At 29.4% G+C, this 26282-nt stretch overlaps 1 protein-coding gene across 5 annotated transcripts in view; it reads right to left on the bottom strand.

Moving 5' to 3' along the window:
* The window catches only part of LOC111641721 (upstream stimulatory factor 2-like), a 109346-nt gene that overhangs the window by 36134 nt on the left and 46930 nt on the right, over positions 1 to 26282 (bottom strand). For 4 of the 5 annotated variants that reach the window (XM_023387930.1, XM_023387932.1, XM_023387928.1 and 1 more), the window contains exons 3-5: positions 10708 to 10878; positions 3984 to 4127; positions 124 to 236 (exon numbers count right to left, since the gene is read on the bottom strand). In XM_023387930.1, coding sequence (XP_023243698.1) covers positions 124 to 236; positions 3984 to 4127; positions 10708 to 10878 — 428 coding nt within the window. The remainder of the gene's footprint in view (positions 1 to 123; positions 237 to 3983; positions 4128 to 10707; positions 10879 to 26282) is intronic. The other variant, XM_023387931.1, reaches the window with a different exon arrangement.

Below are 26282 nucleotides of genomic sequence, written 5' to 3'. Positions count from 1 at the left end.
TCATACTTAAAAATATTTATGTGAAGTTTAAACCTATTTAAAATAGGAATTAATAAAAAGTTTTATTATATAAAATATGAAATGGCATCTTTTGATTGATAAATTACAATAAAAATCACTTACCGTTTCATCTTTCCTTACCTGTCCTTGCTTGGTGTGGTCAGAGGCACAGTCTGGAATTATCTTTGAGAGTTTTATAATCCAATTGTTTATTTTATCCCTTCGTCTCCTTTCCACTAAAAATAAATTGTTGTTTAATTTTTCAGAAACTGACAGAAATAATATGTATAACATGCAGAACCTGTTCAGAATTATCAACACAAAGTTTTAGAATATTCATTGTTTTCAAAATTATAATAGTATTTTATTCAATTTTAATATTCTTTATTTTTTGACATTTTGTAAGTCAAAATTGATGATGATGATGATAGCAGAAAATGAGTTCAGATTGCATGTAATATTAGATGCAATCATATATGAATGAATTAAATTTTTAAAATGTAAATTCTCCAAATATTCATTAATATTTAAAAATTCAAAAAGTATTGTTGAAATTCCAATTTATCTTTAATGCTGTAAATGATGAATCAGAATTGTAGAAATACTGTATTTTTTTTTTTTTAAATCAAACTTCTTCAGAGTCAAATTAAGTTAACTCCATTTGATGTAGTTATAAAAACACTGAAAATGCTAATATAAAAATAAAACTTTTAAATGATGAATCACAGACAATATTAGCAGAGAAACAAAACATACAAAACAACTCACATAAAAAGGAAAAGCTATTCAACAGATATGTCAAAAATGATTGATTTCTTATACTACGACCAACCATAAACATTATCCAATCAGCTTATATTTAAACTACAAAAAGAGGATGATTCAAAGAATTATATTTCTACTAAAGTAAAAAGATTCATAAAGTTATGCTAAGTTAATAATTATAACATTTATTAATCTGACAATATGGAAAAACTGATTCAGTGTAGTGCTGAAAACTGAACCTCATAATTTACAAGATATGATGAAAAGTAAGCAACACAGTAATATACTGATATTTTAAATATTTTTTATTAGTAGGTGATAGTCTATATCAGTGATGGCAAATCCTGACCCAAGCAGACCATCTCACAGGTCATACAATGACCCAAATGGCAATTTCATGTTACCACATTGAACGTTTAAAAAATATTAGTTCAAGTTCTTATAAATTATTTGATAGTGTGAAACCAGAGTCCTAAAGCTGTCATGAAAGTCTTAAAAATCACTAATTATGAACTACAAATTATAAAAAAATATATAATTCAAATAAACAACAGAATATAATATTGTTTTGTTATTGGGCTGCAATTTGAAAAATTGTAGACCTATAAATTCCCACTGTCGTCCATCCGTCTTTCCTTAATCTCAAGAACGGAGTTAAACAGATGAAAGTCAAGACCAGATATGGAAACCTTAGGTCAGTGTTTCTCAACGGGGGCGATGTCGCCCCCATGTGGGTGTTTTTCCATGTTGAGGGGGCAATTATTAACAATTTATATTTTGGGAAATGAAAAACAATTTTTTGGGCGATATAGTAAAACATTATATTAAGGTTAATTAGATATTTTATTCATTATAGCATACAATAATTAAACAAATAACATTATACTAGTCACTAGTCTATTCAATGCACTATGAAATTGGCATTAGCCTTGACACTCGGCATCAGAATTTTGAAGTGAAGGGGACGATACAACGTAATAGTTTTATTGAAGGGGGCGATACTACATAATGGTTTTATTGAAGGGGGCGATACTACGTTGAAATTGGCGACGATTTGTTAGAGGTTGAGAAACACTGCCTTAGGGGAAGGAGACCCCGATTAACTATATATAAACTTCTGATGTAAACCAGTAGTAGTCCTGTTATTTCAATTAAAAAATTCCCCTTAAAGATGTTAGATAGACGATCAGCACGACTTGTTAAAGGAATAGTATGAAGTATAGGGGGCAAGCCACTACTAATTTGAGGTGAAGAGCATATGTTTTAAATTATATTAATTAAAAATTGCACCCCAGTATGGTGATGATGTCACAATAAATAACTGCTCGTAACACACAATATTTTCTTTACATTATATAGAATTTATTGTTATTTTTGTCATATATTGAGTTGTTCAGAAAATTCATAGCAATTTTTAATAACTGACAGTTAAGACACTGAGGTGAAAATTATTAGAATTATGCAAACCAATGAATATTACAATAAATGACCTTGAGATGCGTTCCTCCAAAAAAAAAAAAAAAAAACCATTAAGATTATTCAAATATCGTTTAATTTATCTCATTGCAAAAATGGATATGAACAATGTGCATTATCAACACATGTTTCTTTTTTTATTGTAAAGGCAAAAATGCTGTACAAACAGCAACAAAAATATGTCATGTTTATGGTGAGAGTGCTGTAGCAGAATCAACTGCTCAAAGTGGTTTGCAAAATTTAAAGCACGCAATTTCAACCTCGAAGATCCTCCCTGCTCCTGTTATTGAAGAGGACCAGATCAAAGCATTATTGGATAAAAACCCTCATTACACAACTCAAGAGATTGCAGACATAGTGAAGTCATCAAACAGTACTGTATTTCAACATCTAAAGAAGCTCAGATATGTTAGGACATTTGGTTACCTCACAACTTAATGGAAAATAACTTACTAGAATGCATCTCCATTTGTGATTCTCTTAAAAGATTAAATGAAAATGACCCTTTTCTCAAGCGTTTAGTGACAGGTGATGAAAAGTGAATTGTTTATAATAACATCAGCCAAAAACAATCAAGGGGTAAGAAAAATAAATCACCATTGAAAACTCTAAAGGCCTGTCTTCATCCAAAGACAGCCATGCTCACTGTCTGGTGGGATTGGAAAGGAATCCTGTACTATGAACTGCTTCCACAGAATCAAACAATTGATTCTGACAAGTATCGTTCCCAATTTGATAAACTGAATATGGCAATTAAAGAAAAACATCTGGAACTGGCCAACAGAAAAGGATAAAAAAGGCATTGTGTTTCACCAAGATAATGCTAGACACACATCTTTACAAACATGTCAAAAATTATTGGAACTAGGCTGGGATGTTTTCCCCCACCCCATACTCATCCAACCTTGCCCCATTGGACTACCATTTATTCTGTTCTCTGCAAAATTCTCTTCATGATAAAAACTTTGATACTTTGGAAACTTGCAAAAACCACACGGATCAGTTTTTTGCAGGAAAAACTGGAAAGTTCTATGAACAGGGTATCATAGATGGCAACATGTCATTAAAAACAATGGTGCATACATAATGGAATAAAAGTATTTTTTTAGTTTTAAAACAGTTTCTTTTATTTCTCTTAAAAATCACTATGAACTTTCCAAACCAACCAATAGATTATAAAATTAAAATAAAATTTGTAGGAACTTTTTGTTATTTTATAATTATTCAAATTAAATATTTGATCTATGATTTGGAGTTACTAAATTTCAAATTTTGTTTTAATCAACATTTGGAAAAAGGTTTGCCCCCAATTTCTTTAAAATGTGGAATATTAGTTAAATCAGTTGAATTACTATAAATTTATATGAATATGGCAGCTTATTTTTTATTCTTAAAACTAATGCCACTAATGTCTAAAGGTAAGCATATATTATTTAATAAATTTACTCATTCTTAATTTTGTCTCTAATCAAAAGTAATTCTATCAAAATCAATCATTAGTCAAGATACTTTAGAGTCAATAATAAAAATAATATCATATAACAATTCAATTATAGAAATTTTGAATACAAATATTGCACATAAGAAAAATCAAGATAAAGACAGCAGAAAAACTATTACTTTGTAATATTTAAATTCTAAAAATATAAATATTTTACAAACTGTAATATATTAATGATAACAATGCACATTAATTTTTCTCTTAGTTAAAACAAAATAAAAATTTTCTTATAATTGCATACCTTCATTATGAGTAGCCCGTCTCTTTTCATCTCTGGCAGTTTTTGATCCATCTAATTTTGGTGTAAATTGGTGTGTTCTAGGAGCCAGAGTTCTTTGTCCAGTCTGTAATACATCTTGTGGTGACATCATTACGTAAAATTGGCCTGAATACAATAAAAGAAATTTAATGTAAAATTTCAAAGATATAATGCTCATACATTTATTGTCAAGAAAAGTAAATTTCATAACTAAAATTTTCTGACAATGAATATAGAGTATATTTAATGCTATTATCTTAAAACATGTTAATGATATTTCGGTAACTAACAAATTTAAAAATTATGATTTAAAATTTTTTTTTATTAATTTAAACTGTTAAAAAAAGCAATTCATAATTATTCTGTAACATTTAAAATATGTTTAATTTCTTATTTATTTTATCTTATAAATATAAGATAAAATATAGAATAAAATTTTATTTTATTAAATATAAGATTGATTATCTAATAAAACATTTTTATATAATAAAACAAAATGTTTAATTAGATAATCAATCTTCTCCACCAGTAACAAATTAGTCCATAACAAATACATAAAATATTGCTAAACAAACACAAGAGTAAAAAAATTACTTGACATAGTATTAAAAAATAAAAACAAGAGTAAGAATAAATAAAAATACATTAAAAGTTGTAAATGCATGCTATATAACTATATTTAATTGTGAAAAGTCTTCATTTAGTAATGTTTGAAACTATTTGTATTTTGGAAAATACAATAAAAGTAGAATCTTTGTGAAATGCATAGTCTTTAAAAGAATTAAAAATGCATGGTAGGCTATGCAAATTCCACTGAGATGCTCTTTAACAGAGCCAATTTGTCTGGACATTATCATCTTACAAATACTTTAATGGTTATCAATCACAATATTTGACACATTCTTTAAGTGAGGGAAAACCCAATGTAGACTTGGCAATATTTGAGCAATGAGTAAAAGTTAGATTATAAAGTTCATTTAATGTTATAAATTTTTTTAAGTTCTTTTGAAATTCTAAAACAGAGGAACCACATCAAACTTCTGTGACAACTTTTTTTATAAATTGTGTCACAGAAGTTTGATGTAATGTTTTGAAATGTATGTTTAAATCAAACTGAAGGAGTATATTGTCCAAAATGTATCTTTGACATAATATCAACAATAAAGCACTTCCAAATCACTAAATAAACCTTATGCCTTGTCTGATTAGTCCATATCAGCTAATTTACAAATTGTGAATATAGCTTTTATATTCAGCATAATAAAAGAGCAGGTTGTTCAAAATTAAGCAAAATAAGTGAGAAATAGGTTAGCATTATTCAAAAACTATCAATATAGAAGTCAAACAACCTACTTATTAAAATAAGTAGTTTGTTTAGTTTGGAATATAATATAATACGATAATACTTTCAATTAAATTTTTTGAAAAACTAATTTAACAAAAACTGCATATGCCCTTTAAATTAATTCATTTAAGTTTTGTTTTCATGTTCTGAACTTACATAAACCATCATTGGCTAGGATTCTATCTATATTGTGTGCACATGCACATAACACTGGAAAACAAAATAATTAGCTTTAAAAATTCCTCTGTTCTAAATTACAAATTTCTTTTTTTATAAATTTTCAGGAAAATGAATGAATTCCTTGATGATTATTACTTGATATTTTCAAATTTTACCCTGTGAGGGAGAACCTATATTATTACAACTTTCTACAATACTTAATTATTAGTGTTGTAACGAATAGTATATTTGGCCTCAGGCCGAATACTCGGCCAGGAGCGTAGCCGAATAGCCGAATATTCGGCTTAATTAATGCACATACGAAAATTGGCGCGCAAACTGCATTATAGCCAGGACCTGCTCTCCATTGGCCCACTGTCACTACGCTTTGCCAATCGCATTAATTCTTGACAGTTCAGACAAGAGCGTCATGGCAGTATGTGATAAATGACAATATCAAATGTGAATAACAATGAAATGACCCACACGTGTAAATAACGGGAAAAGAACAGAGAAAGACCGCGAAGTGAAAATATGAAAATAAATATGAAATTGAGTTGATAGCATAATAGAACAAGTCAAAGCAGCTTATTGGTGCCAAATTTGCGGTCGTCAATGCCAAACAAGTGTTGTCATAGACTTCGGAAAGCTTAATGCTTGTAATGAAAGTCACTTAGCGTGCACGGGCGAAAGCCTGGGACCGTTCGGGCTATCAAGCTGTCTCGAATCTGCGAAATCATAACTGTGACATATACCAATGTCCTATCTGTCTCTTTTCTATGTTATCACCAGGCTATGAGTCACGTAATTATAAAATGGAAAAACAACAATGGAAAAGTGACGAATCGAAAGTATCGCGAGCGCATATTACGATGTATGCATAGGCATACGTGGACTAGAGCAATAGAGTAAAGATAAAGGGAAGAGCAAAGACGAGCGCTTAAAAAGAAGGACAGGCAAGGTCAGACCCTCAGATGTGTGACGATTCTCGAACGAATAGATGTGCTGTGCTGATATTTGTAATTATAAATTGTAAATACATGTGACTAATATTATTTTTTTTATTTTGTGAATGTTATAAGTTATAAATGAATATAAACAAACAACACTAACCCGATAACATTAAATCTAAATACCAAAATGATTAATTTACTATGTTTTCGTTATTTCTTACTCCTGTTTTTAAGTATTCAGTATTCGGCCGAATAGTGATTAAATATTCGGTATTCGGCCGAATAGCGAAAAATAGTCCGAATATTCGTTACATCCCTATTAATTATCAATACCACCTTCTGCTGCTGAGAGATGTTTATTAAAGCATACGTCTTCAATCTAATACAATAGGCCATCTTCAGAACATTACAAAATAAGTGGCAGGTAAAAAATGCTTGAAAATAGATTTGAAAATAGCTCCTAACTTATATAGTATTTTGAGAAATGATAAAGACATGCTTAGAAAAGAAAAAAAAGCAGGCATATATAGAATTCCATTTGAAAAATCAGCAATTGGTAATAAGCAGACTCTACTGGGGTCACAAGAAGGAATCTAACCATTAGACTTAAGAAGCACAAATATGACATTAATAAAGGGCACTGCAACACAATTTTGTCCAGTATGGCACAAGCAGAGGACTCTGATTAAATGAAATGAAGAAAGTATCCTCAAGGCTTAGCAATGAATGAAGAAATAATTGAAATTTATAAAAGCATATTAAGGGATGGTTGCATAAATGCCAAGGATACAGATGGACTGTCTTCTGCATGGAAATTCTGTATAAAAAAATTTAATATATAAAAATTTTTAGTTGGCACCTGCCCTTATATTTTGATGCATTTTTGATTATTTTATTATTTATATTGCTGTTGTTTTAGTTTGTTTATCATATTTTATTTATTTAATTGTTAATTTGTCTAATATTTTGTTTTAAATTTAAACATAAGCATTTGGATGTCCCTTCATTAAAATGTTCCATTTTTTGAAAAGGCATTAGAATTCAGTTACACCTGAGGATGGCCTATTGTAAGTGAAAACATTTGTGTTTTGTTTAATAAACATTTCTAAGCAACAGAAGATGATATTGATAATTCATTAAGTATTTCACAAAGCTTTCTACAATATTCCAAAATTATTTCAAAAAATAATAGAACAGGGAGAAAGAAGAAAATTATCGATATTAAAGAATACTTTGTTATAATATAAATATATTGTATTTTCAAGTATTTTTTAAGTTATAATATGTATTAGTTACAATATATTTGTATACAAAACCAACAAAAGTAAATACAGTAACCCCTCAGTTGTTAAGAGACAGATAAAAAGTGCAATATAACCAAACTTTTTTATGCAGTTCTAAGTTAATTTTAACTCGTTGTTTTGGTTTTATGCGATTTTAGAAAATTACGGAACGTATCCCTACTTTTTCAAGGCAAGTAAAGTCTTTTTTTATGCGAATTTTTTATATGCGCTTTTCTGTAGAACGTATCCACCGCATAAAACGAGACCTTACAGTATTGAACATCAAAATTTAAAAAATTACAGTGAGTAAAAACTCTAAAAAGCAAAATAAAGTTAGTACTGTATAAATATTTTAGCAATTTTCCTTCAGAAATAAAGAAATATTTTCTGTACACATTACTCCTGAATTCAAAATTTCACACCTTTATGCAAACTGACAGTATCCCTCAATTCACATAAAGCTGTGAAATTTCGAGTTTACAGAAACTTGTAAGTGAGGAGACAGTACTTAAAACCAATAAACAATTTTTAATATCAAAAGGAAACTTAAATGATAATTGATCTGTCTGCCTGTTTTGCTTATTTAGATCTTGACAAATTTATTGTTTCACCCGCAGTGGTAGTTTCAAGGACATTAGTAGAATAAAATACTGTATTTTGTTGCAAAAAGAAATTCAATGACAATTGATAATTTAAAATTTATTGATTCAAGTGCTTTTACAATTTGGAGGACCAAATAAAGAAAAAAAAAGCACTATATATCTGAATCCACCATATAACAAGGGGATACTGTATATAAAAATATGTCACATTTAAAGAAAAAATATTACAGTAGAGTCCCAGAAACTTTACTCTCAATAACTTGTGTCATAAAAAAAACCCCTGCAATTTAACTTATACTAATAAAAAGAAATTAAATGTATTCCATTGATACCTGGGTGTTTGTGCTTATTATCACTGGTGTGACAAGTCCTTATTCCCACCTCACATTAGTAGGTTTTTAATTAATTTAACTTATACTATCATAATTTAACACTAGGATCAAATAAGTTATTGTGACACTTGATAACAGCATCTATTCCATATGTTAACAAAAATTATAAGATTATTATTATATAACCCCCTTTTCCAAAGTTCCACCCGCAAAATGCCACCATGCAAACATCACTAACTCTACAGTAGCCATTGAATAGCCAATATTTTTTAAATTAAAATATAACTACAAATAGAAATAGTCAGTATTGGTACATAATTAACACATATGTATTGATATGTGCAAATTCATATATGTATATTAAAAAGTATTATAATTGTTTGAAATATGAAAATAAATTTTTGTATCCTTTGTAGCACAGTAATCATTTATTATTTGAATGTACTGTAAATTTTCATTCATGTTGAAGGTGTTAAAAGATTTTTAATAGATTAATTTGTAGTAATATATTATGAGTTATGAATAATCCAATCCAAAGTCTGCAAAACTCTTGATTTTCAGTAACTTGTTGACTTCTCAATCCACATTAAATCAAGTTACTAGGATTCTATTGTATTTATTTTTATGACAAACTAGAATACTTTACTTAAATTAATTTTATTTTATACAAAATACATTTGTTTAAAAAAGCGAGAGTAAAAAAAATGTTTCATAAATATATACAGGTTTATATTAATTCATAATTATTCCAGAACTACAAACTACATTGTTTATAAAACAAACAAATCATAAAATTAACAATAAAACTGATTGATACTCTTTTTAAATTCTAGAGATTGTTATTTTTTATACTAGCTTGGAAATATTCTTTTAATATGCTCTTATGATATTACGTAAGTTAAAATTTTTGTTTCAATGGCATTAATTATAAACTGGTCAAACCTTCATAAAAAAAATCTTGTTAAAAGCAATTGTAAATATATTAATCTAATGCACATTAGATAAAATGCAGTGTTACCTGATGTAGCTTAGAATTCAAAAGTTATTAAAATAAATCTGTTATTAAATTCTAAATCTTTCTGCAATTCTAAACTACAAACTAGCAACAGTTTGCTCAACTTTCCCGGCAACATTTAAAATTTGTGGCACCATCTTTTATCATATTTCATTAAAAATCTTTTTATTTTTCTAACTATTATAAAATGGCAAAAAGCTTAATTTTGAGGGTAGAGACAAGTTTTATAAAAAATTGTAAATGCTAATAATGAGTAAAATTGTCATTAAGTCTAACCCTAATGGAGATACATATGACCCTATAATATCCCCCAATCCCCTCTCGACCTTTAACCACCAAAATTTAATAGCATCAATCCCACTAATAAACAAAAATCCCTGCAAAATTTCAGAAATTTTCAATAGAAAGCACAGGAGTTATTAAGCTTCAAAAAGGATGAACAAAATCATGCCACTCATACACCCACAATCATACATACAGAAATTACCCTCCCAAACATTTTTGCATTTCTCGATGTTTCAAGGTGTCCTGAGTTCAAAAATGTAACAATCTATAAGTCGTTTTTTGCTGGATGGTCATACTTTATTATAACAGATGGAAAAAATAAAATTAAAATATAATTATGAAATTACTGTATCTGCTTGTACTTTGCTTTCATTTGATTTTAATAACAGAGTTAATATTGCAAACAGCAAAAGATTTAATGAAACTAGTTACTTTCAAATAATGCTTTATTTTAATAGATGTATATTATTTACAATGCTAAAATGAGAATCAATGAAAAAGCTTGAATTATTTATTGTCTAAAAAGCATCACTCATTCAATCATTTATTTTAAAATTTACAAATGATTTTCTTCAATAATTATAATATTTGATTCATAATACACTATTACATATTCTTAAAAATTTTTTGAAATAGTAATTTTTGAACTAAATCAAATTATTATTAAACAAATCATTTATTTGTATTTTTGATTCTGAATTTCTGAGAACTATTCAATTTAAAAAAGATTACCTTCTCCACCAGGCCCTCCATTTCCATTAGTTGCAGTAAAAGGATTTGTAATAATAGCCTGTGCAACCTGTTGACCAACTAAAGCAGCACCTGCAGATGATACAACTTGAGTAGCTTCAGTGGTTACTTCAGGTTGATGTGCTACTTGTACTACACGATAAGTCACAGCACCTGAAAATATTTTTTAAAGTATACTTATGTATATTTTATGATTTAAAAATGATATAAAAGTAAAATAAATTAATAGCAAAATGACAAATCTTAATGTTGTCAGATAATTGTCATTATTGAATATATATGTTATGAACAAAGTGATTAATACGGGCATTATGAATAATGACCAACAAAATCGGGCATTGTAATAAATTTCAATAATTTATCAAATTGACCGGCCATTATGAATACTGCTACCACCTAGTCGGGCAAAAGTGATGATAATACGTTGAGGAATGATCATCCGACATACGTTAGCAAATCAGAACTTACATCTTACTTGCTCATGCATATTGCATTTAGTACCAAATTTTAAATTTATGTGACCAGTAGTTAATCTTTCTTCTTTGACAAAAGTAATAATCATGGAGGAATCATTAAGTATGAATAATCACTTCAACAACCGATTACACAAGTTAATAGCAGAAAAAGGTGACAACTAGGGTTTATCAAACGGGATTCTGGAATCCCGGTTGTTTTTTTAACCCGGGAAATATCCCGGGAAATTTTTCTTATCCCGGGAAATCCCGCAAATTTCTTAAAAATTCACTTTTTTTCTTATTTTGTGTTAAGGTTGAGGAATTTTGCAAATAGAAAGCATAATTAACTCATTCACTGTCAGAATACATTTGTATTTATTAATTTTAAACCTACCTATTAGTTTTTTTTAAATTTTTGCTCGTTATAGCATGTCACAAATGGTCAATAATCAATATATAGCTTATTTGTGGCAGGACTATAAAAATTCTTTACTTGTCGGAACCTGTAATATCTGGAATAATTGTGCTTACGCTGTCTTGAGTTTTAACCATGCCCAGTAGCTTCAATAAATGCCTGACGCCAGATTGTGCAAATTGGGCAAGGATACAAACGAGTACAAAGTCTGCAAGTATGAAGTTTTTCTTCATAAACCTGATTATTAAAGCCAAATGAATTGCCGAATTATCGAGCTCTAAGCTTGATGCCGCTATTAAAGCAGCCAAGGTAGACAAATCAAGAATACTAGAGAGCGAAAGAAGTACTACAATCTCGAAAACGAACTCGAAATCTTCCAGGCTACAGGTGAAAAAACACATAATATCTGTCTTCTCTTAAATGCATTAAACACTATTCCAATCACATCAATTGAATCGGAAAGGGCATTCTCGGTGGCAAGACTTTTCATTACTAAAATAAGAATTAGAGTGAGTTATCGGAGTATTGACCATCTTTGCTTTTTAAAATCTTATAAAAGTTTGCAATATTTTGTATTATATTTTATTTAAAAAACGAAAATTACCTTCTAAATTAGAAGTTCATTTTTTTAATTTTTAACTCAATTCAAAACATTTTTTTTGTTGTTGTTGTATGCAGTTTCCAGCAAACTTTAATTAATTTTTTTCTATTTGTGAAAATTTCTACGTTATTTAAAGGTAATTTTTATTATAGGCCTATAGACCTTACACAGCATTATTAATATGATTTTGGAGGTTACAGAACTTTAAAATTACTTTAAAAAATGGAAAATAATTATATCATTTGATTTCAAGATATTTTGTATACCTTAAAAATAATTAATTCTATCCCGGGAAACAGTTCACTTTTATCCCGGAATCCCGGGACAAGCAAAAGACCGGGAAATGAGAAACCCTAGTGACAACAATCAAATTTTTACAAAATCAGCATATTTGTCAATGATACAAAAAGTGAAAGAGTCAAAAATGAAAGTTACTTCTAAATACACTCACCAAAAACTGAAACTGTAATATTCACAAATCACACCTTTCATTTTCAAATCACATTTCAATATTCACAGATCTTTTTTTGATGTTTATTTGCTGGAAATTTTGAATTTAGGTGTGATTTGTGAAAGTTACTTCTAAGTTACCAGAAGAATATCAGCGTTTACGTAGATATGACGTTGTATCTATCAGAAATTTAGACAAATTAATTATGCCTGTAAAAGAAGGTAATGTGATTAAATATTATGTTCACAGGGAAGAAATATTTCAGATATTGCACGATGCACATACTGCTATTAGACATGGCGGTAGAAACCGAATGGAAAAAGAATAAAGTACAAAATATAAAAATATTACAAGGGAGATGATCATAATTTATTTGGACTTGTATGAAATCTGTCAGAAAAAAAAGAATAGTTCCTAAGAAAGGCTTAGTAGTTAAACCAATTTTATGTAATAAAATGAACTTGAGATGTCCGGTCAATCTTACAGATATGCAGTCACAAGCAGATGAGGAATATAAATTTATACTCGTGTATCAAGACCATCTAACTAAATTTGTTCAACTACAACCATTAAAAACCAAAAGGGCTGAAGAAGTATCACATGTTCTTTTAGACATTTTTTACAATTTTCGATGCACAAAGTATTCTACAAAGCGATAACAGCAGAGAATTCGCCAATAATATCATCAAAGAAACGTGTAATATATGGTCCGAGTTAAAAATGGTGTGTGAGGGTCAGAAATTTTGTGTTATAAACTTTAAAATTTTCCCAAATTTTAATTAAACTTTAAATGCAACTTTATTGAGACGGAACGAGTTATATAAAATTAAAAGAGATAAGGGAAACATAAAATCTGGTTAACCTTCGATTCCCACGAGTTGGGTTCCTTGTTGAGATGAGTACATCTTTGTGTTACGATTGTGTCACCCATCACCTCATTGGTCCAAGGAGATCGTCATCCCTGACGAAATTGGGGAAAGGCCCAAAAAGAGAACTTCGTATAGAACAGAACAAGGAATTCATGTAGAACTGGAGAATAGTGATTTTAAAACCGAAAAAGCTATAGAACTTGCGACAGATTTCATTACTAAAAGTTTGGTAACGATAACCGAAATCGTTGATTCAAATTGTAGCGAATGATCCAGATTTTGAAAGCAGTGCAAAAGCGAAACGAGGTGTTTTGAATGCAATCTTCTGCTACGCACATTTGCTTAAGGAAAGAAAAAAAAAGCGACAAATGAGACTACACGACTTTATCGCAAAAATACAAGAATTTCAGAAAATCCACGACCTTCATCACAAAAAACGAACTTAACATTACTTTGTGCATATGTTTATGAGTTATTTAACATACAGGNAACCGAAATCGTTGATTCAAATTGTAGCGAATGATCCAGATTTTGAAAGCAGTGCAAAAGCGAAACGAGGTGTTTTGAATGCAATCTTCTGCTACGCACATTTGCTTAAGGAAAGAAAAAAAAAGCGACAAATGAGACTACACGACTTTATCGCAAAAATACAAGAATTTCAGAAAATCCACGACCTTCATCACAAAAAACGAACTTAACATTACTTTGTGCATATGTTTATGAGTTATTTAACATAAATTATCATGCAAATTAATATAAAAATAAATAAAAATAGTAAAATTTGTTTATTTTTAGTCGCGTGTTTCTCTTTCCCTATTTAATCTGTGTTAAATTGACCTCGTTTAACGTTGTTTTACTTAGTGCTTTGTCGTCTAGGAAGTCATCCCCCACTTTAAGCAGTATATGATTATATACAATATTTTAAATGTTTTTTTAAAAAGGAGTTTACAACGAAGTTAAGCCTGCCAAAATATATTTCAGTAATTTTACATAGACGAGACATTTGAGAAAACGAAAGACAGCTGTTGAACAAATGCTCCTGTTGAATCAACAGATACGGAGATTACAAGGAAATACACGTTCAGTAAAAGAAATCATGGTCTGGCAATACAAGAGAAGAAAAGATCAGAAGTTACAACAATTATTCAGATACTCCACATTAAGTGAAAAACGAGTGTGGGAAAGTCAGTGAAGAGTAGATAAGACAACTCTAAAAATATCAAAACTATTAACTAATATATTGAAATTATGACTAGAATACAATAAGCCATTTAATGTCAAACAAATTAATGTAGTATCCGAAATTGATAAAGCAGTAAATCAATTTAAAATAAAACAAGATGGTAAAATAGTGTGAAATCCGGAATTTTTACCGAATTTTCCGATTAATATCCCGCATTTTTCTAAACCCCCAATTAAATTTTCCTTTAAATTCTAACTAAAACCTAACTTAAAAAAGGGAAAAATTCCAGTCTCCCCTTTCGTTTAAAGTAAACATCCGTCCATTTCGAAAATAATCCCCCATTCCAACTCCAAAGTTGATAGTTAGCATGGTCCCGGGAACAACTTTGACTCATCCGAGTACCTTTTACCTCACAACAATTAGTCACATGATCATTCTCCCACGACGAAACTATAAAAGCCGCTTGCTTCCCTCTCTCGGGGGAGTCGTTCATAAGCCGCCAACTACAATTTTCTCGAATATTGTATCCTATTGATATATTGTGTCCTGAGAAACTATTATCCTTATCCTACCAGTTCGTAACCCGTTGGATATCATAACCTTTTTCCTCAAGAATATTTAAAGACATAAAGAGGTATGGAACAAATTTTTGTGAACTCTCTCTCGGCCCTTCGCGGTTTAGGGACTCAGAAATTTCCCTCGATAATAATTATTGTACCGTCTATGTAGATAGCTAATAAATCGTTGTTTCCTTGTTAAATTGGTGACCTGAGTTTACTCGTATATCGCCTGTCACCTTACCGACGGCCCTCCTCCCTCCTCCACTCGATCCTAACAATTAAATCCCGTTACCGCGGGATAGGGAAGAAGAAACATTTAAGCCATCTTGACAGTGAGCAGGTTTAACGACATGTCGCAGGAAAGGGAGACCTCCAACCTCCCCGGCGGTTCACAATAGTATAAAACATCAAATAAAAGCAGATATTGAAAAATTAGACAAAAATCCTAAAAAAAAAGGTGAGATGATAATAATTGGTAAATAATGAAAAAGTAATCTAAAAATTGTATAACATTAAAAACATATTAAAAGAAAAATAACGTAACTTTAACTAAAGAAGATAAGACAGATCAAGTTACGAACGAATGGAAGGATAAGAAAAATCGGAACTTGTGCTGCCGGATGGATTTATGGAACTGACAGAAAACACAATAGAAAAAAATAAAGAAATGGTTTAAAAAGAAAGTCACAAAACTATATACACAACAAAAAGTTACATCAGGTGAAAAGAAAAAATTCTTAATTCTAATGATATTAAAGATCAACACCTTAAAATTAGACTTGAGACTCATAAAGCTAAAGAAATGTGTAGACAATTAGTGAACTTTAAGTATACATTATTATTTAATTTAGAATCTTTTATTAAAAGTGAATTTAAAATTATTACAGTTTCACCTTATCCCATAAAAATACAGTTATTAAGACGAATAATGTATAATAAGTTAAGATAAAATCTAGGTATAAGTTACTAAGTCTAAATGTACTCATCAATAAAGAGAAAACAAATTGAAAAACGTTTACTTTATCAAGATACACACAATTGGTTACTATGATAGATACTAAATTATCAAGAAGACTCGAGCAGCTGAAGGAGTAACAAAAATTACATCTGAGAAATAAAGAACAATGGAGAGCTCATAATGGAACCTGAAACTGATCTGACGATAGAAGAATGCCAAAAACTCTCGAATAAAGAACACCAAAAAACAAGACGAGATATGTTTTCTTCTGAAAAAAAAGATTAATGTCGATATCTGTTATTAAACATATTTCGAAGAAGTGGGATGATGTCAGAACGACGGTCTTAGAATGACATCCAAACCAGGTTCAGATTAATAGGTTTAGGGATGTCTATCTACAATTACAATGCTATTAATTGCTTCTGAAAAATCTTGAAGAAGAGAGAAAAGAAATCGACATTGGAGAGATTCTTTAACCCCATAAACGGAGAAGACATGACTAATAAAAATGCAAGATTGCATATACTGTATATGTATTTTTACTATTACATATAAATAAACGTAATAAATAAAAAATATAAAAATAAAACATTCGAAAAATGAAATAGTATATATTTTTTTTTTATTTTTTCGAAACTCCGAAACGAATAAATCAAATTCTCATAAAAACCAATGGTAAATCGAAAATCGGTTAACGAACAAAGTCTTGGAACGAATTATGTTCGTTAACCGATCATCCGCTGTAATTACAAATAATGCTGTATTATTGACAGTAAAAAAATGATATTCACACAACAAAAAATAAATTCAATGCAATTTTTGACATTTCTGCAGATGAAAATTGTAACGTTTTGTGGGTGAATTGTATGATTGTATTACTGTGTTAGAGCGTAAACGTGTTTAGAAATGCCGCGCTGTGCGTGGGATGACTGTATATGAGTGTAATTTCTTTTTTCCAAAATATTCAGAAGTGTCTCTTTCGAGAGGCGATGATCATTTTCATATATGTTGGAAAATATGCAGCTAGACAATGTCTACAGAAATTAATGCGTCATGTTTTCGAAACGCTTATAATGGAGCAGAAATTCTGTTCAGAAGATTCCTGTTTATTGTAACAGCAATACAAGAAAAACGAGAAAAATACCGTAAATAACGAAATAAAATCTTGCCTTTTATATTATTTTATCAATTTGTGCGTTATTTCGAATAGATGAAGGACGTCGTATTTCTTCTGCGCTAAATGTCGACTTTCACTGCGATGTTAAACTTGTATACGAACGGTTTGTAAAACTAAATGAAAGGTTTTTTAAGTGACATGCCTGTTAAAAGTTCGAAATCTATTTAATAGAATAATTGAAATTTCCTCGTATGAATAAAGTATTGGTAGAGTTTCAGTTAATAATTACGTTTGATTTTTCTTCTCACGAAAGTAATAAATTATTTTACTGAAAAACTAGTTTTTCTTTCATTAGAAAAGTAAACATCTATAAGGAAATAAAGAGGAATTTTGTATGTAAATTTATATATGATTAATGTTTAATGAGATAATATATACACCAATTCAGTATCTGAATTAATGTACGATAATTATTTACTAATTATTATTTATTATTTTCTAACGCAAATAGTGTTTATATAATTTTCCAACATCGTTTGTTCAAGTTTTGCGCTCATTTTCTGTTAGGCGTGAGTAATGTTTACTTTGTATTTTTGCTCCATACATTGCATTAGGCGCGCAAATTTCTGCCAGAATGTAGGACATCGACACTTTGATATCAACGTATCTTGAAAACGAAATCATGGACACACATCAGTATTATATTGTCGATAACAAACTGAATTATACGTCATATAGAATACACGCTAGCGATAAACTCATGCGATTTGTTCGATATCGGTTTGTCGCTTGCGCTCGTATTACGATACAAGTTTGTATCTCGAAAACAACTTCACACACCACCCACTTTTTATTACATTTTTAGATTCCTCATCATATTAAACGGAAAATAGCAAATTTTTATCAAAATCGATCTATTATATTTCGAAAACGAGCACATTTCCTAAGGCACCTAGAAGATGATTGCTAATACTTCACATCAATTATCAAAGACAATACAAGGAAATCGTGCTTGTTAGATGTAATCAGTTACATATAATTTACAAATTGTCCTGATTAAAAATTTATGTCCTGATGTTTAAATAAAACGTGTTAAGAATAATAATAATATTAATTATCATTAAATTCCTGAAAAATAAACGAAATAAAGTAATTTTTTTTCAATTATAATTATACTTAGTTATCCTATGTTTTATTTTATTATTATTATGTTTTTCTTTCTTTCTTTTAATGGTGACAACTGGATAAAACCAGTTCTGCTCTGTCGCTTGTTACATACTTTTTATTGTATATTATATTAAATTTTTAGAGTAAAATGTAACAAAATCTCCTAAATTTCACGCCACAAAATACTCTGCCAAATGAGGTAAATATAATTAATTTTTTTTACATTCAGTTATAAAGGACAGAATTAAACTGTATTGACAATTTCAAAAGAACTTTTAATAAAGAACTAAACCATGTGACATACAGTATTGTCCGGGCGTATGTTGTCACCATAAAGTAAACATTGTAGACCACGCGCGCTAATAGAAATGTCGATTTCTGACAGTTAATCAAAGATTAATGAAGAAAGGATGAATAAAATGTTTTAAAAATATCATTTAATAACAAATGTAAAAAATAAGTAAATTAAAGTATTCTCTGTATATTATATTATAATTTAATTGTGTCATTTTAATTTTGCTACTTGTTTTTATTATTGCCATTGCATTCGGTAATATACGGGATGTTGGATTTACAAAAAACTTAGACCAGAATCTTTTTTGTATGTATCAATTTCGAAAAGAGATTTTTGGGGGTGACATGAATTTCCGCAATGGATGTCACCAACGCTAATGACGTCACTAGTCCACTAATAGCCGAGTAGATAAAACAATGAATAATTGTAATAATCGCGTGTTCGTATATGATAAACGACTTGCCACGTGATTTTCGAGTTTTTTTGCCAGTTGTCTCACATATAACTAAAAGGCGTTTTCACGTAGAATATTCTCCCGTAAGGCATCACAGAATAATAATTATTGGAAAAAATTCAAGGTAATTTTACTTCTTATCTTTATGTAAATTAAGTTATATGAAAAAATTTAAAAATTAAATATTTACTCGAGAATAACTACGAATTTTTGTTATAATTGTTAACGTGTAAATGTTTAAACGCATTTAAAATTTAAACAACGAATTTAACATTTTAAATTTTAAATCAAAAATTTAATTTTTTTTTCATTAAAAATTTACATCATTGTTTTATTACAAACTTCTTTAGTGTTAATTTTATCCAAAACATTGAAAAAATAGGAAAAATAATGAAAGTAGAACAGGAGAAAAGTGTGAATGTATTTTTGCTCGATTTCTCGGTATTTATAATTATTTAACACATAATATTAACCGACATTAAAAATTTGCATCATTGTTTTCTATTACAAATTTGTTTTGTGTTTATCGAAAACGTTGAAAAAATAGGAAAAATAATGAAATGAAAGTAGAACAGGAGAGAAGTGTGAAAGTATTTTTGCTCCATTTCTCGGTATTTATAATTATTTAACACATAATATTAACCAACATTCTGCAATAAAATTGATTTATTATTATATCATTTCCTATCATAAAATACAGTAGAGCATCGATTATCCGACTCAATTGGGGACTCGGGTTGATCGGATATATAAAGTTCTGCTTTCTAATGAAGTAATAAATAATTATAACAGGAGTTGACCACAGTGATATATGAGATGTTGATTGTGTAGAAGTCAATTGTGCTGCTTATAACATCTATGCTGATGTAAAAGTAGGGATTTTTAACCTTTATAAATATTGATGTTTTAAAACTTTGTAAAATGATTTTGGTTAACCACTCAAACAAGCTTACTAATACAAATACAATAAATTGATTAATTAAGATTGCTCTGCATATTATAAGTATTTATATAAAAACTATATATACACAAAAGATAATTAATTTCTACAGATGATAAACATTCATTACATTTGTTCATCATTTAGTCAATATAATTTTAAACTTTTAGAAGGAGAATTAATGTTTGAAATGATATTTCAAACATTAATTTTCCTTCTAATCTATTTTAATGAAAACTGCTGAAACAAAATTTGGATATTAAACACTTTCTTCATTTATCATTTTGCTAAAACAGTCATTTTAAAATCTTTTCATTTACCAATATCTGTAACTTGACTTGAACAAAAACATTCATTATGAACATATCATATTCAATATTGTAATTAGATTAAATTTTTTGTTATGCTCAAAATATCCAAGTCTGAGTTAGTTACAGCCAAATGATAAAATTTTCTGCATTACACCATACTATTTTAACAACCATAATTTTTTGTGGATAATCTCATACAGTGAAACCCCGGTTAACGAACGTCCTGGTTAACGACCAAATTGGTTAACGAACTATTATTTTGCAAAAATTTTGTCTTGGATAACGAACAAAATTCGGATAACGAACTTAACGGGTTTTTGTGTAAAATTTGTAAGCTTGCCGACTTTTAGGGAAAATCAGTTAATCGTGTGTCGGTGATGGTCTAGGGCCCATTCTTACGTTGGTGGTGGCGGAGGAGACAAAGATGACAAGTATTTTACAGTGAAAATCGTTTATTAAAACGGAAGATGCTTATATATTTGAGGTAGTTGGAAATGGCTTATCTATAGTATTTTCTCTCGGCACTGAGGAGTGGCGTATCGCTGGTCCTACAATAGTGCAAGCTGATCAGTCGTAGCCCCAGAGCAGAAGAGATGGGTTCGCTTGGTCACAGAAGCGACGGTAGGTGACAGAGCTGCAACGACTGGAGCGGTACGCGAGACACAACACAAATTTTAGCGGGCAAGACTTCAGGCTTAATCCAGATAAAGACGACACAGATTAATCACCATAGAATTTTTAGGAAAACTGCGTTTTGACCTTGAGATTCGGGGTTNGTTCCTTGTTGAGATGAGTACATCTCTGTGCCACGATTGTGTCACCCATCACCTTATTGGTCCAAGGAGATCATCATCCCTGACGAAATTGAGAAAAGGCCCAAAAAGAGAACTTCGTATAAAAAGGACAGGCACAATGAGTAACGGTGTGGAAGTTATTATTTAATTGTGTGTGTGTGTGTGTGTGTGTGTGTGTGTGTGTGTGTGTGTGTGTGTGTGTGTGTCGCTGAGTTCGTCTTCAAAAGACTGTTCCTGTCACCCATCACCTCTCCTCAACGACTGAACTGGACAATATCAATTCACCTATTTAACTCCAAACTGTGGGACTTTATTTGCTGTTAATGGATCAACAGTAATATAATGTATTTATCCTGCCCGTGCACTATTGTAAGCTCTCTCTCTCCACGTTAACTAATCTCGAACTCAATTATAACTAGCGATTCACGTAACTTATATTTAGCTATTAACTTGTAACCTTAAATTTGGATGTATAAATAACGTAGCTTTCATATAAATAAACGGTTGTTTATGTTTAAAGCAACTTTGAGTGCAGTTTCTTCTGTTATTCTCTCTGTTCATTCCATTCCTGGTCCAAACCTCGTATGTAACCGCTCGCACGAACTTGTGGTCTCTGTATCGACCTAAGGATACAATGGTGTCATTCTGACAAGGTATCAAAGAGGTACCTACCCAACAGTCACAGGTGCATGGAAAGCCTAAGCATTCACAAAGTCAGGGTTCAGTAGAAAGATATAATCAAGACGTAGAAAATGTGCTTAGTCCTTGGTTGGAGACTAACAATACTATGGTCGGAAGGATTACGTTTTGTACAACTAATGAAAAATCGAGCGCATCATTCTGGTATAAATTGCAGCCCCTATGAGGCCATGTTTGGAGCAAAGTTAAAAGTTGGACTAAAGAATTTTATACCCAATAAATCGTTGATCAACGTTAATACGGAAGAGGATCTAGAGAGACTTTTTAAAACTATCGACGAAGTAAGTCAAAGTTGCTCAAACTCTAAAAGTCCAGGTACCGTCCAAGAAAACATTATGAAAGATTATTTGATAATGCCACCCTTACATAGCAATATAACTGATAAAGATCTATATCGTCTTCACATGAAAAAAATCTAAACCAGGATGTTATTACTATTACAGAATTGGTGAATGAAGAAGAAGAAACAATCCAAACAATTGATCCAAAAATAGAACAAAAAATAATAAGAAGTGTGTCTAAAACAAGGGAGATGGCTTTGTTTAATCTTAAAAAGATATGATTAATACATCAAATTCCAAATACACAGCAACTAATGTTGGTGATACAGTAAGGATTCGTGTACCAGATGTAGACCGAGCCCGCAGTGATGAAAAAAATATTTTAGGTGTTGTTGTTGCGATTAAAGATAAAAACCTTTACAAACTGGGTACCAAACATGGCATATTAAATCTATTATATTCCAGAAACCAATTTACTGTTTGTAAAGAAAACTTCATTTCGGTTGGAGATGTACTGGGTACAGAAATTTCGCTTAGAGAATGTGCAAGAATGTCATCAATTTCTGGAGGCCAAGGCTATAGTCGATGCTGCTGCAAAATTGGTTGCAAATCTAATAGATGCAAATGCTACAAAGAAAAAACATTATGTAATTCCAAATGTCATGAAAATCTTAATTGCTCAAATAAATAACTAAAAAACATTTAATTTTTTATATAATTTATACCAAAAATTGTTAATAATACTTTTCATTAATATTAGTTTAATTAATATTGTTAATAGTAATTTGATATAATTTACAAAAAATAAATATTTCTAAATGAAATAAGTGGCGGTTTTTTTAATCAAATTTAAAATTCTGTACTAAACACGATATGCACACGCAACTCAGAGTGCCGATTGGCTAGTGTATGTCAGATGATCAAGCCTCAACTTATTATCACTTTGCCCGACTAGGTGATAGCAGTATTCATAATGACCAGTCAATTTGATAAATGAATCAATATTTATCACACTGCGCACCCTATTTGGTCATTATTCATAATGCCCGATTAATCACTTTGTCCATAACATATACACAATAGTAAAATCAAATCAATTACACATCTGTGTTTAACCTGTTAATGTTGAAATTGTAAGAAAACATTAAGAAATATTATATAAATTTATTATAGATTAAATAAAATCTGGTATACAGTTAAGTATTTACAATTTAATAATGATAATAGTAATAAAGAAATTTAAACAATTTTATAAAAAAAACAAAACATTTAGAACATGACCATATAAAGATAAAATAAGATGATTTCTATTTAATAATGCTAATATAAAAAAACCGGTTAATTAATTTTTCATTACCCACAGTTTATAACCAAACTGAAATTATTTATGGTTTTCAAACAAATTTTAACTCCTATAATCAATAAAGCATGTTGATTATGATAATTATATTAAATACATGAATAAGTATGAACATCTCAAAACCCAAATATTTTATACTAAAGTAGCCAGATTTAGCTTAAATTCAGTAATTGTTTGGTTTCAATATAACTGATATCTAGATTACTGAGATTATAAATTAAACTTTCAGGCTAATTTCCATCATTATACATTTTTATTGATTGTTATATTACATATGATTCTATCTATCTTTTTACCATTTACATTAATATAGAATTTAGAGAAAATTATTTTCATGCCATGTACAATTATAAAAATATTGAAGCATGTTACTTACTATACAATAAAGCTATAAAATAACATGTACTCAGTTTGAAAGATATTCTCAGAAAATTTTCTTATGATTACATGAGTTTAAACCTCTAGTGTCAATCATACCTTTTGACATGAAGATTATACATACAAATAAATCAAACAAACTTTTAATCACACTATATCATGTATTCTAACTGGAATTTCTTGAGGAGGAAGACAAAAACAACTTTCAAAATTTTTTTACATTGGTAGTTTACTATTTTCCTCACTAAACTTTTCAGACATTTTTAATCATCATCAGGCAAACATTACACATAGAACATCACATTTTATACTTTTCTTTAAAATTTAATTTGTGATGTTCCAAGTAAAGATTGCTTGATGTATGTTAAAAACATCCCAAAAATGTTAGTGAGAAAAGTAATAAACTGTTGGTACAAAAAGATTTTGAAAGTGGTTTTCAACAATAAATATTTGATTTGATTGTTATATTAATGATCAATAGCTCAATAACAAAAATAAACAACAACACTCTACACGATCTTTTAAAAATCTTGATATTTTAATCTAAATGGTATAAGTTTATATAAATGCAATATCATTTACAACTATATTCATGTAAATACAAAAACACTACTTCTTGTGAAACTGATGTAAATATTAAACATCTAATAACCAACATATTCAGCAAAAAAATTTAATAACTGACAAACATTTACAAGGTCATAAAATACAACCAACATATCACTAAGATTTGCAAACAACTAGCAAGGGCCAACAACATCAAGAATGCATACAAAACAAGCCTCTCTATATACTCCTTACTTAAGAACACTAAAGACTCCATCAATAAAGAATGCCTTCCAGGAGTATGTTCTATTCTTGTAACAGATTTGACCAAAAAAAAAAAAAAATGTACAATACTCTTATGTCAGCAATCTTTGACTTTTTGATATTTGCCACTGAAACTGTATTCATCTCTTTTAAAATTTGTAGATTCCTATTAATGTACTATATTTGTATATACAGTAATCTAAATTTGATTATGACCATTGAAAATGGTCAAAAATATTTGTTAGTTATTCTTATTTCTGGATATTTTTTCTATATTAATGTAAATGGTAAAAAAATTGTTATATTACATACATATGATTCTATCTAGCAATAAAAATGTATAAACATGGAAATTAGCCTAGAAGTTTAAGTTATAAACACAGTAATCTAGCTATCAGTTATATTGAAACCAAACAATTACTGGATTTAAGCTAAATCTGGCTACTTTAGTATAAAATATTTGGGTTTTGAGATGCTCATACATATTCATGTATTTTCTATAATCATCATAATCAACATGCTTTATTGATTATCAGAGTTAAAATTTGTTTGAAAACCATAAATAATTATATATATATGTTTGTTTGACATTTAAATTAATTCAATTATTATGAAGAAATATTGTTTCCATAATAAGAGACACACAGAGATGACAATCATTTCTACCACAGTTAAATATGATCAAAATAATTCAATTATCATGTGAGTAATGTTAAGAATAAGTTATATTAAAAAACTAGCTAAACAGTTCATGACAAAATTTTATTCAATTTAAATAATATAACATCTAAAAAGTTACTTTAATATTGATTATCAAGTATACTTGATTTTGTAACCTTAAAAGTGACAAATAACACAGGTCCCAGCTGCATGAAATATTTTTGCTGAATTATATGTTTTAAAGATCGGCAATTCTAAAAATGACTTCCATAACACCCCATCACGTATAAGTTTTTTGCAAAATAAAAACAAATTTTTGATAAAAACTATTGCTTATTGCAATGAACTAAATATATTATATTTTCTTACAACTAATCAAAAAATTGTTTCTGATATTTATACACAATTTTAGGTCTACTCCTTTTTATCACGACACCTTTTCTTCTTCTCTTTGATGCTTCTCCGAACTCGTTTCCGATTTCCTTCTCTGGTTTCTCGATTGAGCATCCAACAGTAGTCAGCTAACATATTGACATCCCATTTTCCTTGGTAACGTCTCTCGATATCACGGACATCCTGGTGAAATTTTTCACCCTGTTCTTCACTGTAGGCTCCCAAGTTTTCGGGAAAATAGTCAATATGGGAGTGTAAGAAATGAACTTTTAAGCTCATCTTGTATCCTCAAGCTTCATACGCTGTCAGCATGTGTTGTACAATGGTTTTGTAGTCAAGGTCCTTAGTATTCCCCAAAAACTTATGCACTACATTCTTGAAAGAGTCCCATGCTTCTTTTTCCTTT

Source organism: Centruroides sculpturatus, unplaced genomic scaffold (assembly GCF_000671375.1).
Source record: "Centruroides sculpturatus isolate CEXI.00-Female unplaced genomic scaffold, Cexi_2.0 scaffold52, whole genome shotgun sequence".
NCBI classification, from domain to species: domain Eukaryota; kingdom Metazoa; phylum Arthropoda; class Arachnida; order Scorpiones; family Buthidae; genus Centruroides; species Centruroides sculpturatus.
This window is presented reverse-complemented; position numbering and strand designations above follow the sequence as displayed.